The sequence below is a fragment of the Vespula pensylvanica genome, chromosome 11, assembly GCF_014466175.1.
Source record: "Vespula pensylvanica isolate Volc-1 chromosome 11, ASM1446617v1, whole genome shotgun sequence".
In the NCBI taxonomy this organism is placed as follows: Eukaryota; Metazoa; Arthropoda; class Insecta; order Hymenoptera; family Vespidae; genus Vespula; species Vespula pensylvanica.
Window position 1 is genome coordinate 3,562,790 of NC_057695.1, and position 18,854 is coordinate 3,581,643.

Consider the following 18,854-nt stretch of genomic DNA (forward strand, 5'->3'; position numbering starts at 1 on the left):
AGATCAAAGCTTCATTTTCCTTTTCCTTCAATTCTGTTCTCGGAATTCTCGTGAATGTTTTCTTTCTTTTCTTTTTTAGCGAAGAACAAATATCGAATATTAAGCGTCTATTAAATAATCATCTTAAAATTATTTCTTTCCTATAATAATATTTTATTAACAATAGATATGTATAATATAAATTTGATTTGATTTTCAGGAACGAACGTCGCACGAAAGAAGGCCGGAAGAGGTTCCCTCTTTGTACACGACTGCCAGACCTACTGAAACTAGCAAACATAGCGTGACTGCAGCAGCTTCCGAATTGTTGGCTCGTTCCGGTTTCCAACCCTATCGACCTGAACACCATCCGGCCCATGCTCCGCCTGCCTTTGCTTTGGATCCTGCTGCTTATAACCCTTATCACCATGGTCTCTATCCACCACCACATCTGCAGCACGCTTATAGGTAACCACTTCGCTGTTATTAATTGAGAATATTCTATCGATTTTTCTGAGATCTTTCAAATTTGAATCGATGTTATAACGTAAAACATTAGAATCATTTCTTTTTTTTCTTTTGTTTACAGGTTAGAAGAACAATTGTATTTGGAACGATGCGGGATGTTGAGACCACCGTTATTTCCTGGACTGCCATCGTATCCCCTTTATGGGTTAAGATACAGTCCAGACATGCTTCCACCTGCTTCGCTGGGACTCATGTCGCCAGTGATGCACGAGCGGTAAGTAAAAAGCCAGAGTCGGCTGCTATCGACTTCGTCTTGTTTCCTTAATAAAATCTGTTGAAAGCCGAGGTGTCTCTCAACGTTCTTGAGATTTAACGAAGCGACGTTTCTCGTTTCAGGCTGAAATTGGAAGAGGAGCACAGGCTGAGACAAGCGCGGGAACAGCAGGCTGCTTTACGAGAGGAGGAAGAGAGGAGAAGAGCAGCACGAAGCACTGCTTCCTCTGCCCCGGTACCCGCACCCACACCTGCATCCACCGATACTGCAGGTGAGCGAGTCGCTCCACCCCCCACAGCCTTTCATTAAAAAGAAAGCGTCACGCGAAATCGCCGAGATCGCTCATTAACGCGTGAAACCTCTCTTTTCGTTGTTGGCTGCTCTAGATTGATAAAACGAAAAGGAACAAAAAAAAAACACCCCAAAAATATCGCGCGACTACTCTCTTTCGCCTTAAATGCTTAACTTATATCCAATCCTCTCCGATATATCTATCTTTCTCTGTTTCTATCTCTTACCCTCTCATCCCAAGCCTAACCGCGTAAAAACGATCACCGTAAGTTTCTTCCTATGTTCGAGCCATCGACAGTCGAAACTTTTCATCTATTTTAAAACGAAATAGTCTGTGTTCCATTTTCCACGTCGTGTTCTTTTATTATAAATCTTTTTTCTCTTTTTATCTCGATCTCTTTTATTTCCTCTTTCACTCTCTCTCTCTCTCTCTCTCTCTCTCTCTCTCTCTCTCTCTCTCTCTCTCTCTCTCTCTCTCTCTCTCTCTCTCTCTCTCTTTCTTTTTCTTTTTCTTTTTCTTTTTCTCAATTTCTCTTTGTTCTCGCTTTTTACCTTAGAAACATCGTCAAGACAAACACGATGTTCTAAACAGTGAGTTATCCTTTCAACATTCTCTTTATTAATCTCATTAATTTTATTACTACTCTTGAAATAAATTAATAAAGTATATGTCGGTGCCAAGCGATCGTTCTCTCATTAAGGAATTTTGTTAGTATAACGTAGTACAAGAATCTTCGAGTAAAATATGAAAGAAGGAAAAGAAAAAATGTCCTATATACTGCGAAAATAAAAAATTTCAATCGACTTGTGTTTCGAGCGAAAAGAAATGAATTAGATGAAGCAACTGATGAAGCCAAGCGAGGAGAAGTCGTTGTAGAATATATTTGACTGTGACGGAAGTTTCAAAGAAACGAGGAAAAAAAAACATACTACGCTTCTAATTTTAATCTAGATATAATTAAACGAGAAAATAAAGAAGATATAGTCATAGTTAATTGTTTCTTATGGAGGTCAGATTGATATTTTTTAGGTAAGCGCACAGCTCGACGATCTAGTTAAGCCTAACGTTCGTTCTTTGACTTTTCTTTCTTTTTTAATTTTTTTTTTTTTTTTAATTTTCTTTTTTCTACTTTTTTATTTTTTCTTTTTTTCTTTTTTATTTATCTTCATTTATTTATAAATCTTTTTTTTCTACTTTTTCTTTCTGAGAGAGAAGTTCAAAGTAGAACAGTTGGCCTCGCGACGGTCCTGGGTGCTCTCGATCGATTTTAGTGTACTTTAAAAATACTACTTCTATTCTTTTGTTCTTCGTTTCTTTGTCAAAGAGAGCGTAAAAATCATCTCTGCCTGACCCTCTATGATCTCGAATTTCTTAGGGTTGGGACCGACTGAAACGCGAATTTCTTAAGGCCCGATTTAGCGAATTGTTCAGTTCTCACTGCGGACCGAAGTCAGACTTATCCAAAACGTTTTGTCGCTAACTTTTATTAAACATCAAGACGAATAATCTAAGTCGGCCTTCGGTCGGCCGTTACCTATTGTCTATATGATGTTCCAAAAATCACTTTGTAGTACTCGAATAAGACCTCTGAATGTACAATTACAGGTTCGTTATATAATTAATCGTTTTATAGTTATATTAAACGTCACAAATGGCGAAACTTAAACATAAGAGTGCACGCCTTTCAAAGAAGGGCTGATTTTTGTTGAATTCTTCATTCTCATTCAAAGAAAAAGGAAAGACAATGTTATTGCGCGTTAGGGTTATCTTATTCTTTTCTTTTTTGTCATACCGTTTATACGTTAAACGTTGTTTCATTTAATTAGATTATAATTTCTTTTTTCTTTCCCATATTAGAGAATCTTTGTATAGATGTATCCTATAAAAAATTTTGCCTATAATTTACGCTAATTCTTGAAAATTAGCATCGTACGAATCGTACGAATACAAAAATAATGATCGGTGGTCACATCAGTCGTCGTAAGTTATTTGTTCATCCTTTGTTTTCTTTCCCTTGTATATTCCAAAGGTCGATGATCGTGTAGTCTCGTCTTTTACTAATCTGGTGGTGCATCTTTATCGAGTAATTTCTTATTCGTTAAATTAGGTAGCAGGCATTTGTTATAATACGTGCCAAGACAATTAGACGAAACACCGATTAAATAATCAGTAATCTCATATATGTATATACTAAAAAGTATATATATATACATATATATATATATATATATATATATATATATATCAAGAAGTATATATATATATATACTTTTCCAGGCGCAATGCACTCTTGCGTATTAGTTCCCGCAACTGTTTTAGAAATTTTTGCAAATAATCGCTAAATGTCGAAATAATTTCCCTTAATTGTAGTTAAACACGTTGCTCCTAATACTGACTGAATCCACCGATGTATATAACTTTATCACACATATTCTTTTGTCAAAATTATACCATTTTTATATAATTTATTATGTAAACATGTATATTTGGACTACAATTGAAAAATAAATATTGCAAAAAATTTGATCAAAATTCTGATTGTACTTGGAATTCTTGACCCTCGCATCATTTTCTGAAACAGTTTTGGGGAAGATTCGATTAATGTTAGTCTGCACTTGTCATTCGGACACCGGTTATTAAAGCGTCATCACCATTATCCATAAAATACATTGGCATTGCTTTTTAATCTTGGCTAAACGATGGTGACTAGCGATCGTCACCTTCAATCAGCGTATTAGTTAGTTTTACTTATTCGTAATCTTAGACATCTATTGTAAATAATCTTAAATGGAAATCATCCCCAATACTTCGAAGCGAATAGATTCAGATATCTTCTATAGCAACGAAAGAGAATATGGATCCCTAAGGTAAGTCAAAGTAGACAAACAATGTGTCGTACCTCAAAAGGATAGCGTTAACCTCTCGATCATCGTATACCGTCGTCTCGACAAATAAGCCTAAATTTTACCTCGTTTCTAACAGCGCTAGCGAAACTTCTGAATTATGTTAAACATTTGCGAAATGCGGAAGATCTTTAGCTTTTTCCATATTAGAACAAATAACAAAAACGAAACACGTCGATTATATATATATATATTAACGATAGATATCATTAAGGCTTCTCCTCGCGTAGTTAATAGAAAGAATTTTGAATGAAAAAGACCACCCAGGGACTCTTATCGCGACTCAATCCAAAATAATCGACCTTCGATGCATTAATCAATCGTTCGATTAAATTCAAACGTAGAACGGTAAACGAATGGAGGGTTACCAAGCACTGTGTTCGGGATTTGTTCCAGCTAGGAAGCCGACCATAGCGGTTCAGATGCACAGCGAGCGGGAGCGTGAACGGGAGAACAGCAGAGACAGGCCAAATAGTAACAGTGCAAACAGCAACAATACGAGCAACAATAATGGCGTTGTTCCTGGTAGCGGTGGTCATCATCAGTCAAGAAAAGACGAGTCATCGTCTACAGTACAAGCAACGGCTCCGCAAGCACAACCCCCACCACCACCACCACCACCAGCATCGGATCCATCAGCAGTAGCAGCAGCAGCAGCAGCAGCGAGCATCTACCATTCTCGTTTGCCACCCTTTCCAAGCCCAGCCGCACCAATCGGGCCATCCTCTCTGGGTTCTGCTTCCATATGCTCCGTTAGTTCCGCTCCGATCCCACCTCCTCTTGGAAGCACGTTAACTCCCCTGAATCTTGGACCACCTCCTCCGGCGATTAGCACAGCGCCGATCGGTCCACCTCCTATACCTTCGATACCTCCAATTTCATCCTTAACCCCAGGAGTAATAGGGCCACCACCGCCGTTAAGCATGCCCCTGGCACCTATTATCTCTATACCTTCTCTCCACCTTCCCCCAGTGCCGTCGAGTACCATTCATTCTAGTCAGCATACAGCCACGATAATGAGTAGCGCGACGACCACGGTCACAAGTTCTATATATTATCAGCAACAACATCAACAACAAACTCAACAACCGGTGCAGCATCAGCAACGTACGAGTAACACCAGCTGCACCACTACCATTAATTCCTTGTCGAACAATAATACGATGACAACTCACGCAACCCATACCTTGCCTACTCCAAGTGCCGTACCATCCTCCTTGAATTCCATGAATCATGTATCCCTGACGCGCAAGTCTCCGCCGTTGCTGCACGGTGTCCACGTGTCCAGGAACAAGGAAGTAGCGTCAACAACGAACACCACGACTAGTACACCGAGCATAACAACGACCACAACTTCAATCACGACTACCACTGTACCGTCCACGACCACGACGACTACGAGCTCTTCCACGACGATGCAACCAGCCTTTGTTAGACCATTCGAGGATTCTTTTCGATCCAGTGTGAAGCCACAGCAAAGACCCACGATAAACTGTCACAATCATAGTATAGCTAATCAGATAAATCATCAGGAATCGACGTTGAAGTCATCAGCTACATCAACAACCTCTGCGTCCATCGTGGGTCAACTGCAGGCGCAAGAAAACTCGTCGCTGGATAACGGCAAATCGGCGAATCTTCAACAATCGCTCTCCCAACCGATTCCTTACCCACCTCAATTCCATCATCCCCACATACCTGTCTCCCATTTGCCAAGTCTTTACAAGCCACCGCACTTTTCAACATCAACGCATCAACATCAGCATCATTCGTCGAACAAGATGAGCATACAAACGTTGAGCGGCAACGGTGGCAACGTTACGAGTAATAACGCAAACATCGTCAGCAATACGAATAGCAACAAGCAACAGAATTCCTATTCTATTGCAGAGTATCAACAAACGTCGCAACTCGTGCCACAAAGAAACGAGAGCGCGCCGTTGAGTCTAGTTAATTGTACATCCAGCGACAAAGTCCAAATCCAAATAAGTAATAGTTACGGCAACGGTAACTGCGTTGCATCGAATACTCCAAAAATCAGCAATCACACGAATAATCATCACAAAAGTAACATGGACGTTGCCGTTGCTAAAGAAAACAAGCACAATGCGAGCAACGAAAAAAACACAACTGAAATTCACAACAAACAACAGCTGCAGCAGCAACAACAGCAGCAGTTGCAGCAGCAACAACAACAACAACAACAACAACAACAACAACAACAGCCAACGAAACAGAATCACGTAGTTACGAACATATTACAGGAGAAAACCCTAGCTCCACATTTGAACTACGAACAGGGAAAGGGACCGCCGGTTCTATCCTTTCATCCGGCGGAATTCAGTCAGAATGAGAAACAAGAATATAACAAGCCCGATGTCGAACCACAAAAAGGCCAAAATGACCCGAACATAATGTCCACATTACCGTTTCAGCCAAGTTTTAAGTTCAGTATAAGCGAGATTGCGCAGAAGCCTATTGATACAAGTCACTTAATGCAGAGCATCAAGTCTGAAGAGGTATTGCGTACCTGTCAGAACGTTTCGAACGTTCTCCTCCAGATACCAAAATATCAAGAAAAGCTTTTGAATTTCTCGAACAACGAGCTGAAAACTGCGTTTTGTTTTACCGACAAGTGCAATAATTTGACTGAGATTTCCGTGAAATGCGAGCCAGCTGTACTGAACGTGCCCGATTTGAGTAAGGCTCTCGTCAAGCAGGAGACGGCCGGTAACAACGAGCAGTCTTTCGCCATACCCGAAAAACCAAAAGAATTGACATCTTCATTGGATCTGGCTGAGAAGCGACGAAAGAGGAAGAGGGATAAAAACACGGGGATTACGTGTAGTTCCGATTCGGAGGGCGAGGAAGACAATAAGGAGATGGATCTTTGGATTATTAAGGGTCCACCAGCAAAGTTACAGTATTCCTACAAGAAGTTGTCTTTCCTCGCCATGTTTGGACTCACTACATTAAGTACCAGAAACGGTAAATCATTTAAAATTATTTATATATCAGTTATAAATTTTCCTTTAATCGTTTTTTATTTTTCATTATCGTAACTAACGTTAAATTTTTATCTTTTATATAGAGATCGAATTGTGTAAAGTTGAGAAGAGGTACAGACTAAATCCAGACCCACCGGAACCACCCCTCGAGACTGAGGCTATCATCGAATCCGTGTTACCGATTCCACGTGAACATCCGGATGTCCTATTACAATCGCCGGATTTCGAACCAAAAGTTGGTTTCCTTAGAACAATAGGTCTCGACGTTATGCCACCGCATAAACGAGACGGTAAGGAATCCAATTACTCCTCATAAAATCCATTGTTTTATTTTTGTTTTATTAATCATTGATCACCTTACAATTTCAGAAGCCGAGGCGACGTGGCAGTACGTTCTACAAGATCGTAAGAAACGAAAGAGTACGAATTCCGTGACCGTCTACTGCGAAAGAATTGCCAAAGTCTATTCGAAGGATCCTCCACCTTTGCCGAAGCCACCTCAGAAGATGAGACTTTTGGATAAAGTCAAAGTGAAGCATGTTCCGGAACGACCACCTCCTCTTCCACCTCTAGTACCGAATATCGTTTCCATGTATTACCCTACCTTTCCTATGCCCGGCGAAAATGGCGTAAAGCAATACAGCAAAGTCATAGACATCTGTGAAAACACCGACGAACATAGTGAGAAAAAAGAAAAGCCAAGGTGGAACGGTATCGAAGACATCATGCTGGCCTACAGAGAGTATTCGAAAGGTATCAAGCGTCTACCTGTAATATGGCTTAGATTTTTCTTTTTTAATTTTAATTTATTCCTAAAACGATCGTTTCCTTTTTAGATAAAGTATTGGAGAGAAGAATTCTAACTGGCGAAACATCAAGATTGGCGGCGCAATCGAATGCATTGCGATCCGAAACAATACAACTCGAACGGAGAATATACGAACTTTTATCAGCTAGAACAGCACTCGATTCTGAAAGACGAGTGCTTAGTGAAAAGATCGAGAGAATTAATGCACTTGTTAGGACTCTTAGGTAGCGATGCATGACGCACAACACGGAAACTCATTCATCTGTGATATTATCGGCGGGTTAAGAGCCGTTGGCATTCGACATACCTTACAAAATGTAGTATGTAGATAAATATAAACAAGTAAGCAGAAGGGTTACATTGACCAAATGTTTAGGAATTTTAAGTCTTATTTCATGATGAATTTGACTAATTATTGCGGAATCCTTGTTCAAGAAGAAATTACATACATAATAGTCGTTTGTCAGTACATTCGACGGAAGAACAATTTGCAAAAGACATTTATATTCGATGCAGATACTTACCATTTTATTCTAACAAAGAGTCATATCAGCGTGTGTAAAATGATCTATATAAAAAAAGGGAAACAAAATACAAAACCAAATGGAAAATCAAGCTGAATATCAGGAACCTTCGATGAGAGGTATTTTCTAGTTTTGGCTAACGGCTCTTATTCCACTCTACTATAAATAATTATAATTTGTACCAAACACGTACACATACATAAATACAAATACACACACGCGCGCGCGCACACACACACACACACACACACACACACACACACACATATACTATTTTAATGAGAAATAGACAAATCGTATAACTTATTTTATTCTGAGTAATGTGGACTCTAATGTCGAGTTAATCGAAAGCAGTGATGAGAGAAAAACAGTGATGGAGCTAAAGTGGGACATGGGATCGAAGGACATAGTTCACCAAATTAGTTGGTGATGTCAATAAAGTCATTGCGAATGTAGATCGTGACTTCGACCTTTTTTTTTCGTTTAAAATAATAATATCACGTATGAGGTGATATAAATTTTACCATATAGTTAAGTTAATATATCAAATAGACTGCGATCACAATGAATTAGATTCTAATGAAACGTTCAGAAAATAGGATCACGCGGTCACTTTTAATTTAATAAAAGTTCACGATAACTCTAGTCCGCGGACGTTCATAGAATACAAAATGGAAATACGCTTGATTTAGAGAGCGTAACGAGAACTCCTTCCTTTCGATGTCCACGAGTTACGATATATATATAACTTGAAGGCCAGCGAATACGAGAAAGTTAATGTAATACAATCACGAGGTACTTAGGTAAAGTGACTTAATTTAAACAAAGAAAGATAAAAAGAAGAACGTGAGACTTTGTGCGAGCACATTCCACGAAAAATGCTTGATTACCCGATAATCCAACATTCCGCGTTCACACTAATCGGATCGTAATACCAATTGAATGTGATTAAAATTGCGAACGGAGAAAAAAAAATATTTTTATTTAACAACGTCATAATTAAACTCCATTGACTTTGGTATCCTTAACTTATCTAGCTCTGCTCTCTGAGTGCATTAATTGATCATAAACCGTAACAACCCTCAAAATATATAATAAGACGATCGTTTATAATTTCATTGTTTTGTTCATTGAGTGCCTAACATTATCCTACATTTGTAAATATCATTATTTTTATGTATTATATAACAGAAAGAGACCAAAAGCGTCTATCGGTCTCAGTCTGGCCAGGACGAGCCTAGGAGTAAATTGTTGAAAACATGAATATCTCGTGTATGCTTTCTTGTCACCTTACATTTTCCTTATCAACATTTATTAGGAAAATATCTTCATGGATTAATTTTATAAAATAGTTTTGTTATATATCGAATTTCATTTCTGTTTTTAATCGTAACAAATTATTAATAAATAAATATTGTTCATTATAAAGTTTTTCGTATTTGAAGAATGTTAATAATATCAATAATATAATATGCATATACAATTAATATATGATATAATATAATTACAAATTTATTGACGGGAAAATTCGAAGTTAAGAATTCGAGGCAGGGAAAATTTATTATTTAAAAAAGTTTAATTTAGTTTTTGTCTAGCTTTAAAATTGCACAGACGCATCATGGCAACATGATGGAGGAACTTAGGTTTCAATAACTAGAAATTTTCGTTCTTTTTACAATCGTACCATTCAAAATTACACACGGTCTCTTTCTTCCTAGTGAAGAATAATTTTTATTGATTAAGGGAAAATAGAAAGTAGTCCGTTCGAAAGATTCACTTGCGTACTTTGCAATTATTTTGCCGCCATAATTTTCGCAACGCATAAGTACTTAGCAACGATAACGAATTTATTTATTTTTGCGATCTTTCTAACAGTAATATAATTTACAAAGGAAAATCTTAAGAGTTTAACGTTAATAATTCTCAATATAATCTTTTATTGTTACATTTTTCTTTTAATCGTTATTTCATCCAAGATGTCGCCTCGATCGGTTTATAAACGAGCGTAGCCTCGACGCCAAACAAATCATTATTATAAAATCACGATTAACTCGACATATGTTGAAAATATAAAAATATCTAAAGGAAAATTTCAATAAAGAAAAATTAATTTCAAGAAGATAACGAAACTAAATGAAGAAAAAGGGAAAAGAAGCCGTAAAAATTAACAGGAATATTTCTCACGATCCTATTGGCTGCTTCTATTGGTTGTTTCCGATCTGTGGCGTCTTCCCGCGCAAACGAGCACCTACCCAACCGCCGCCGCCAAAATATCTGACGTCCTAACGCATAACCGTTTTGTCGTCGTCGTGCAACGAATCAACGGCTTCATTCTCTCTGTAACACTCGACGTTAAAGGACAAAGATCTTCGTAGTCCGCTCGAGTGAAGCCGATATTTGTTCGCTTCTTTTCCAATTTAGATAGATATAATCTCTCGAAAAACAGTGAAAAGATGTCGGGACGCGGAAAGGGCGGTAAGTATACGCCTTTAATTAACCAAACGACCAAGTGAAACGTATAACTTTCTCTTGGTTCTTCTCTTTCTTTCTCTTTCTCTCTTAGAGGAAGAGAAATTAGGAAAATCGGATTAACGTGATCGGATCTATGGTTTTTTTCTTAGGCAAGACTAAGGGAAAAGCAAAGACTCGTAGCAGTAGGGCAGGGCTGCAATTCCCGGTCGGAAGAATCCATCGTCTTTTGAGAAAAGGAAATTATGCCGAACGCGTCGGTGCCGGTGCACCAGTTTATCTCGCCGCCGTTATGGAATATTTGGCGGCTGAAGTACTTGAGTTGGCCGGGAATGCCGCAAGAGACAACAAAAAGACAAGGTCGGCTGAAAATTATACCTATTTTTTTTCTCCTTCGCCCCTCTATTTCGGTTTTTATATCTGTCTTTTCTCCCTCTCTCTCTCCTTCTCTCTCCCTCCCTCCCTTCCTCCCTCTCTCTCTCTCTGTCTCTCTCTCTCTCTTTCCCCCTTTCTTTCTTTTCCAATCCTTGCAGAATACTCCATGTTTTCTTTATCGTCTTCTTCTGCCTTGAATAAAAAGAAAAAAAATACTTTATCTCGAACATTAACTGAGGAAAATAGTTTGGCTATGAAATTAATAAATATGTTTTTAAACATGTTATATATATGCTAGTTTTGTTTTCAAATGAATTACACACAGCTTTTATAAGTACCTTTGTAATGTTCTTATTGACATAGTATGTGTTGTTTGAAGAAGTAGGCTCAGCAAGGTCATGGACTTTAGTTTAAATTCTTTTATTGATGTGTTCAATACAATCTCTTAATCTTCTCTTCCTAATATTTTTAATCGATTTCCATATTAATGAAATTGTATATCTCAAGATTAAAAGCAAGAATTCTTATTATCTTCAACTGTTTGATTCTTAACTTTCAGGATAATTCCACGTCATCTGCAGCTAGCTATTCGTAATGATGAAGAATTAAACAAACTTCTGTCTGGTGTTACCATTGCTCAAGGTGGTGTTCTGCCCAATATCCAAGCTGTTCTCTTACCGAAAAAGACTGGTACTGGAGGATCTGGAAAGGGAGACAAAGCTTCCCAAGAATATTAGATTAAACATTTATAACTTATCAGTATATTAGGAATGCGTCTAATTCCGGAAACCTGAAATGTTCACAGGCACAATGTATTTAAGAATTACACTGTGCAAATCGAATACATTCGAGTTATAAATATTGACGATGTAGCGAACAGTTTCTTAATTTTTATTTAAATAATACTATATGATAAATCAAACAATTTAATAGCGCGTTGACCATGCTCCTAGAATTAATCTGTATCACATGCATATAATCCATATTTAATTAGAAATCTTTAGTATCTTGTGTTATGTTATATTTTGAACCCACCTTTTTTTTTTTTTTTTTTTTTTAATAAACAAGAATATTTCTATAAACTATAAGATTCAATAATCTCTACATGTTAATTGTTTTTGTTGAATGTAAACGATGTTTAATGCGAAAATAAACAAGGACGAATCTTCTTCACTTTATATACTGTTTGGTATACATATACGTAGAATGCAATTATGAAAAAAATTTTTAATATTTTAAGATTTTACGAAAGTAAATTTTTATTTTATATTTGATCGAACAACTTAGTCATGTATAGTTAGAAAATTCAAATTTATATATAATACGTGTGTATGTGTGTGTGTGTGTTTCTCTCTCTCTCTCTATATATATATATATATATATATATATATATAATATAGACACATACACCCATATATATCTGTACTTCCGGTTACATTTTTGCGTGAGATCACTGGAGTAGACAGTGTATAGAGAGCGCGTCGGTTCGACGTGACAATTAGATTTCGTTGAAGTGAATAGATTTGAAAAGGTACTCGTCTGATCTAAAATTTATTTAACGTCTGAATAAACGTTGAAAAATGTCATCGGCAGATATAGCCATGCTCGTGGACATGGGTTTCAGCATGTCCAAGGCGTAAGTTATTAAATAATACATCCAAGCCGCAAAAGTTAACCTTATAAATTTACATTAAGTGTTTTGTTATAGCGAAAAGGCCCTGGAAATTACAGGAAATAACGGCGTAGAACCTGCAATGGAATGGTAAAAGATCATTTTGTTTCCTTTTTATTATTTTTTATATATTAATCGATTTATTCGTTCATGTCAATAAGAATATTATAATTATTTTATAAGGCTCTTAGCTCATTCTGATGATACTGAACCTTCTCCTGAACCTCCCGTTGCTGAAAGTGCACCAGCTTCTGTAGCTGATACTCCAGCACAAGATAGTGTTGCTAGTACGGGTGGACAAGTGTCTACAACAGAAGTTGCGAAGTCAATGAAATGCGATGTGTAGGTACATGTTTTTCTTATTGTGCATTTATTAACTATTGAATAACTGTATTTTGACTATTTTATGATAATAATTTATACATTTAACTTCTATTTATATTTCCCATGGTTGTCATTTTAAATATTTTACAGATGTGGAAAGCTCTTTAACTCGAGTCTCGCAGTTGAGTTTCACGCTACAAAGTCAGGACACGATAGATTTTCAGAAAGTACAGAAGAAAAGAAACCACTTACTGAGGAAGAGAAAAAGGAACAATTGAAATTGTTGGATGAAAAATTGAGACAAAAAAGGAAAGAGAGAGAGGAACAAAGTAAGAAAGAAGCTTTTGAAAGGGAGAGAAATAGAATAAAATCTGGAAAAGAAATGTCAGAGGCAAGGAAGAAGTAAGGCATTATGCTAAGAAAATGGAAACTTTGATAAATAGTACATTTAGAATTGTTTTTAACTATTTTATATTTTTACCAATTATAGATTGGAAGAATTAGAAATGAAGAAGCTTTTAGAACAAAGAAAAAGGGAGAAGGAAGAAGAAAAATTAGCAAGGCAAAGAGTTAAGGCACAAATCGAAGCTGACAAAGCAGCAAGACGTGCAAAAGCTGCAGCCGATAACAGTCAGATTCCTAATTCTGTATCAACGTTATCGTCATTGTCGTCATCCTCGTCTACGTCGTCTCATCATAGGAAAGATTATAGCGAGACTAAGCTTCAGGTATTCATACATAGAAATATGAAAGATAGAAATAAAAGAAGAATAGGCAAAGCCTTTATGATTTTATATAATATTTTTCAGATTAGACTTACAAATGGAAGAACATTAACGCAAAGTTTTGGAAGTAAGGAGCAATTATCTGCAGTTAGATTATTCGTTGAAATGAATCGGACAGATGATTGTGGACCGTTTAATTTAATGACGAACTTTCCTAAAAAGGTATTCACAGAGGAGGATTATGATGTACCATTAGACGTTTTAGGTATGCCGTGTTTGACATTAATTTAGTTGAAGAAGTTAAGAAATGTTTTATTTGTTATCTGTATTTTTTAGGGCTGGTGCCTTCTGCAGTTATAATCGTTCAAAAAAAGACTGCATTGTGTTGAGTGCTATCTATTTCTACTCTAATGATCAGAATACAAACTGTGAGCAATTGCATTATCTGTAAACATGCAATTTAATTGCAATTAAGTGCTACAGGAAACAAATTCTTTAATATGCGTTGGTTATTTAAGATTGCAGATAAGTTTTTCATAACTTGATTTTCAAAAAATGCTATAATTAAAAATGCGTGGGAAGCAGAAAATATACGTTTGAAAATAATGTATACGTATTTTATTGTAAATCACATAAAAATATTATGCCTTTTCTTATACAATGATCCAATAATTTGTATAATTCGTATTAATAATTTCATGATTTATGATATATGGTACATACAGTATATACGGCACACACACACACACACACACACATACATTATAAGAAATTTTAATTAATAATTTCTAAGTTGCAGTCTAGGCTGAATTTCCATTTTTACATTATAATAGTTCCATCCATAGTTTTCGAAGATCGTCTTTGAAAATTGCTATATATTTAGCAAAAATTACTTTTATATTTGTATAACGTTATAAAATGACGGTACAATACCAGGATATATAACTTGCGTAGAATCTCTACAAGTAGTAGCAGGATATCCACTAATGTTATCGCAATCGATCAATTGTAAAGTCTTATCGAAGCAGATCCTAATTTCGAAAATATATTCTTCTTCTTTTTCCTTCAATAAGTAATTAAATTATTAATGATCGGGAGTAATTGAATTAAAATTTTCAAATCCAGTTAAATATACCTACCTCGTTATGCGCACATACTATTTCTGCTGTTTTACCTATAATTTTTTTAATTCCGTTTAAAATATCTTGTACCGAGTAACTGCGACCAGGTACGATGTTTACTTTTCCAAGAACATTTTTCATATCATAAACGTCCAAGAGTTGAAGTCCTTTTTCAAAATATTTTAGTTCACTATTCAAAGTTGGAAGTACAGCAGCACAAGTACCATGCTTGTTCCATTCGTGACGCCAAAGGGAATACGTATCCTTTTCATTTTGTACATCGATCCATTTTGTTTCCAATTCATTTTTTATTGGCTTCAGAGTGCTCGCGTTAAATGGCAAGGAATTGTTACAGAAATTTGGACCTTCGCTGTGATACTTCGTTGGCCATATACCATGAATAGACCATTCATCGTCCTTGGGCAACGCGCAGGCATGCGACTCCGATTTTTCCTTCCATAAGTAACACACTGTTTGCGGCCAGTGTTGAGTGAAAATTAGAATGTCGAAGTAGTGAGGATCTTCTATTTTATTTTGGCACTTAGAACGTCTTCTCCTAGGTAAAAAATAAAAAAAAAACAAGTTCCTACGAACATTCATTTTTTACAATGTGAATTTAGTGTTATAATATTCTGTATTATCTTATCGTTCCTATTTCAAAATTGTATTAATGCAGTACTTGAATATATTAAGTGTATACGTATATAGATTAGATTTTGTTTTCGAATACAATTTTGAAATAGTACGAATAATCGTAATAAAACGTATAATCTATCAGCAAAGTGTTCTCATGGTTAAATAACGAGTTTTGCCTATAATTATTTCTTCAACATATTAATATTATAACGATGATGAACACGATCATTCTGTGAATAAGTTGCAGGATAAAATTCAACAATGTTGCGTTATATAACACTTGGAAACGTTAACGCAATAGTTGGAATGAATCGTATTACTCACCCGAAACTATGATTAAATAGAAATAAGACAAGGAGACACGTGATAATCTTGTGTCGAAGCATGCTGCTAGCAGCTGAGAGTTTCTTCGGGCATGAAGGGAGACTGAGCTGCTTGCAATCGTGACTTTTACTCATCACTTATACACAGTTTTACTCCCACTACTATTTTTGATTTTACCCCACCATTCTAACTGAACTATTAGATATAAAATAGCCCTTTGCTTCAGTGATGCGCAAACTATGGATTGTGATCCCCTTCCAGGAACTATTGGATAATTGGTAAATTATTGAAAATGGTGAAATGTTTATAAATTTTACCTATAATAATAATAATTAAATTCAAGAGTTAATTTTTTATTTTTTATTTTTTTTAATGAAAATAAAATGATATAACTCTTATATTTACTAATGTAATTAAGAAAATATGTTAAGAATTGTCTAAAATTCTTCTGTCTAAAAATAGTTTGCGCACCACTGCTTTACCTGAACGACAGGTGCGTGTCAACAGGTTTACGGAGAAACACAATCTTTCTCTCTCTCTCTCTCTCTCTCTCTTTCTCTCTCTCTATCTTTCTCTTTCCCTCTCTTTCTCTCTTTAAGCGATATAGATAACAAAAAGATTTTAAAAATTCTGTAATATCTATGAAACTTATTATTCCTATCGTTTTTTTTTTTTGTATAATATTTTAATAGTTACTCCGTTCTTTTACTTTACTACAGTACGTAATAAACGAAAGAATTGAATCCGCACGGACGTCACATTAGAGGAGCTGCAAGGTTTATTCTTTTCGCTGACAATGTACGAAATTGCTTTTGCTGACGTACGAATGAAGTATCATTATCCATTCATGAAGAAGTATGCGATTAAATATGTGCTTCTTAGTTCTTACTCTGTTGAATAACATATTCTCTTTTGATTTTATTGTGTCTTATATAGCACACGTTTATCTCAATAATATTTCTAATTCAAACATTTTCTAAGACGATGGAAGATATATTTTATCAGCTTTAAATATTATCAATGCACTTACTGCGTATTTTTTATGACTGCAATATCGCATTCAGTTCCGTCGAGTATACAACCTGATCTGCACCCGTGTTTATCTTTTTCATGACGCGATGATACTTAACACGAAAAGATTTTTTTCCTTTTTTAATTTCAAATATTTAATATATAAATTTTATACGAAATATGAACTTGTTCTCATTTTCAAATTGTCAACGATTGTGCATTAATAACTAGTAAACAATCGAGTGCTCGATTGGCTCGACGTTTGTACAATTGTTATATTTGATATAGTAATTGCACAAAGTTAAAATGTAATTTTACAGTATAAATTATTAATTTTATTTCAAATTTATACAAACTTCATATATATATATATATTATATGATATATATATATATTATAATAGTCAATTTTGTCGATAATGTAGAAAATGATTTGATCGTATATAGAAAAGTTAATGTAGAATAGATCAATGTAAACTTTGCAATAGATCTAATCAAGATCTCTATGATGCCCAATGATCAATTATCTTTAAAATTTTTATTCAAGTTTTTTCTAGATTCAAATAGAATTTAAATATAAGTAGATAAATAAATAATTCTATCAATAATTTTACAATTATATAAAGAATTTATGGCGTACGAGGAATATAACTAAATAAAATTTAAATAATAATTCATTTACTTATATGTTACATAGTTCGTAACACACGTTAAATATAAAATAATTTGCATTTAATATATCGGCTCACGTAAATCGGCGAACTCAGTCTAAATAATTAATATTTTCTGTTATATAACGAAAATTTAAACAATATACGATATGCTTGGAGTACAACAAAGCAATATTAGAACAATAGTACATTCATTTAAACATTACATGATGCGTAATGAATATTTTGGTCTTGTGGTGTTGGTTATGCGTTATGTCTTTCAAAAAGGGACCTTTGCTTGACATTGAAGATTACTGAGTTAGTTTCTCTTTGCAATTCGCCGAGTAAGCATCGAAGCTTTATCTCTGAACGTTAATACGAACAATTAATACTTTTGATAGTAATACATTTATTTAAACAAAGTAAGACGTACATGGAATACAACAAATTAATATTTAAACAACAATATATTCGTTTGAACATTACACGATGCGTAATACGCGTTATACTCCGTACGCATGAAATATTGTTAATGTAAAATTTCTATACTATAATATTTTAGTCTCGCGGCCGTTGATTACGTGAAATGACATCAAAAAAGGAATTTCGACAAGTACACATCGCAGTACTCGCAGTATGCATTCTCCGCAAGTAATACAAAAGAGATAACATAAGTACATAATTATATTACTCATTCTTTCAATATTCTATACGATTTATTTCGTTTCAGAATTAAATTGTGGAGTGGGGATACTGGGCTTCCTGAGATGACAACAATGACGAACGTTCGACCGATTTTAATAGTTAATTGTTCAGTCTGGCTACGAATTTCGACGAGTACACATCGCAGTTTTTGAAGTGCACATCCTTTGGAAATAAACAAGAAGAGTCAATGTAAGTATATAAATATATCACTCATTCTTTCAATATTCTATACGATTTATTTCTTTTCAGAATTAAATTGTGGAGTGGGGATACTGGGCTTCCTGAGACGACAACAAAGTCGAGCGTTCGACCGATTATGGTCCAATATTAATGATTCAGTCTTGCTACGAATTTCGACGAGTATGCATCGCAGTTCTCCCAGTACGCGTTCTCCACAAGTAATAGAGAAGAGTTAATGTAAGTACATTTATTTTCACACATCTTTTCTAATTATCTATACGATTTAATTTGTTTTAGATTCAAATTGCGAAGTGGGGATAATCGGCTGCGAGAAGCGACGACAAAGACGGTCTTTCGACCGACTCTTACACTTACTAGTTCACTTGTGTTTTGGACTTCGACGAGGG

General features: G+C 35.4%; 4 protein-coding genes across 7 annotated transcripts in view; 3 read left to right on the top strand and 1 right to left on the bottom strand.

Moving 5' to 3' along the window:
• The window catches only part of LOC122633112, a 72,568-nt gene extending 63,048 nt beyond the window's left edge, over positions 1 to 9,520 (top strand). For all 3 annotated transcript variants that reach the window (XM_043820660.1, XM_043820658.1, XM_043820659.1), the window contains exons 10-16: positions 200 to 447; positions 569 to 721; positions 844 to 992; positions 4,313 to 6,904; positions 7,008 to 7,214; positions 7,294 to 7,677; positions 7,761 to 9,520. In XM_043820660.1, coding sequence (XP_043676595.1) covers positions 200 to 447; positions 569 to 721; positions 844 to 992; positions 4,313 to 6,904; positions 7,008 to 7,214; positions 7,294 to 7,677; positions 7,761 to 7,960 — 3,933 coding nt within the window. In that variant the 3' untranslated portion in view covers positions 7,961 to 9,520. The remainder of the gene's footprint in view (positions 1 to 199; positions 448 to 568; positions 722 to 843; positions 993 to 4,312; positions 6,905 to 7,007; positions 7,215 to 7,293; positions 7,678 to 7,760) is intronic.
• Positions 9,521 to 10,528: 1,008 nt separating this feature from the next.
• On the top strand, positions 10,529 to 12,278 carry LOC122633120 (histone H2A). Its single transcript, XM_043820670.1, has 3 exons — positions 10,529 to 10,731; positions 10,878 to 11,085; positions 11,660 to 12,278. Exons 1-3 carry the CDS (start codon positions 10,710 to 10,712, stop codon positions 11,835 to 11,837), a joined length of 408 nt encoding a protein of 135 aa, XP_043676605.1. The 5' UTR covers positions 10,529 to 10,709; the 3' UTR covers positions 11,838 to 12,278.
• A 276-nt stretch (positions 12,279 to 12,554) lies between these two features.
• Positions 12,555 to 14,427, top strand: LOC122633118 (UBX domain-containing protein 1). 2 transcript variants are annotated; one of them, XM_043820666.1, is made up of 7 exons: positions 12,555 to 12,736; positions 12,809 to 12,862; positions 12,956 to 13,114; positions 13,247 to 13,498; positions 13,587 to 13,824; positions 13,906 to 14,086; positions 14,158 to 14,427. In XM_043820666.1, exons 1-7 carry the CDS (start codon positions 12,681 to 12,683, stop codon positions 14,208 to 14,210), a joined length of 993 nt encoding a protein of 330 aa, XP_043676601.1. In that variant the 5' UTR covers positions 12,555 to 12,680; the 3' UTR covers positions 14,211 to 14,427. The 2 variants fall into 2 exon arrangements, with proteins under 2 accessions (XP_043676601.1, XP_043676602.1); XM_043820667.1 differs by having other exon boundaries at positions 12,594 to 12,736; positions 12,796 to 12,862.
• Positions 14,425 to 16,165, bottom strand: LOC122633119 (ribonuclease Oy). Its single transcript, XM_043820668.1, has 3 exons — positions 15,903 to 16,165; positions 14,961 to 15,498; positions 14,425 to 14,884 (listed from the first exon to the last, which is right to left on the bottom strand). The coding sequence occupies exons 1-3, from the start codon at positions 16,034 to 16,036 to the stop codon at positions 14,717 to 14,719; spliced, it is 840 nt and encodes a 279-aa protein (XP_043676603.1). The 5' UTR covers positions 16,037 to 16,165; the 3' UTR covers positions 14,425 to 14,716.
• Between the last annotated feature and the right edge of the window lie 2,689 nt (positions 16,166 to 18,854).

Coding starts and splice junctions, on each gene's coding strand:
- LOC122633120 (XM_043820670.1), top strand. CDS start 10,710: ATGTCGGGACGCGGAAAGGGCG. Junction 10,732..10,877: donor GTCGGGACGCGGAAAGGGCG/GTAAGTATACGC, acceptor TTTTTTTCTTAG/GCAAGACTAAGGGAAAAGCA. Junction 11,086..11,659: donor AGAGACAACAAAAAGACAAG/GTCGGCTGAAAA, acceptor CTTAACTTTCAG/GATAATTCCACGTCATCTGC.
- LOC122633118 (XM_043820666.1), top strand. CDS start 12,681: ATGTCATCGGCAGATATAGCCATGCTCGTGGACATGGGTTTCAGCATG. Junction 12,737..12,808: donor GGTTTCAGCATGTCCAAGGC/GTAAGTTATTAA, acceptor GTTTTGTTATAG/CGAAAAGGCCCTGGAAATTA. Junction 13,499..13,586: donor ATGTCAGAGGCAAGGAAGAA/GTAAGGCATTAT, acceptor TACCAATTATAG/ATTGGAAGAATTAGAAATGA.
- LOC122633119 (XM_043820668.1), bottom strand. CDS start 16,036: ATGAGTAAAAGTCACGATTGCAAGCAGCTCAGTCTCCCTTCATGCCCG. Junction 15,499..15,902: donor CTATTTAATCATAGTTTCGG/GTGAGTAATACG, acceptor TTTTTTACCTAG/GAGAAGACGTTCTAAGTGCC. Junction 14,885..14,960: donor TAGTATGTGCGCATAACGAG/GTAGGTATATTT, acceptor TACTTATTGAAG/GAAAAAGAAGAAGAATATAT.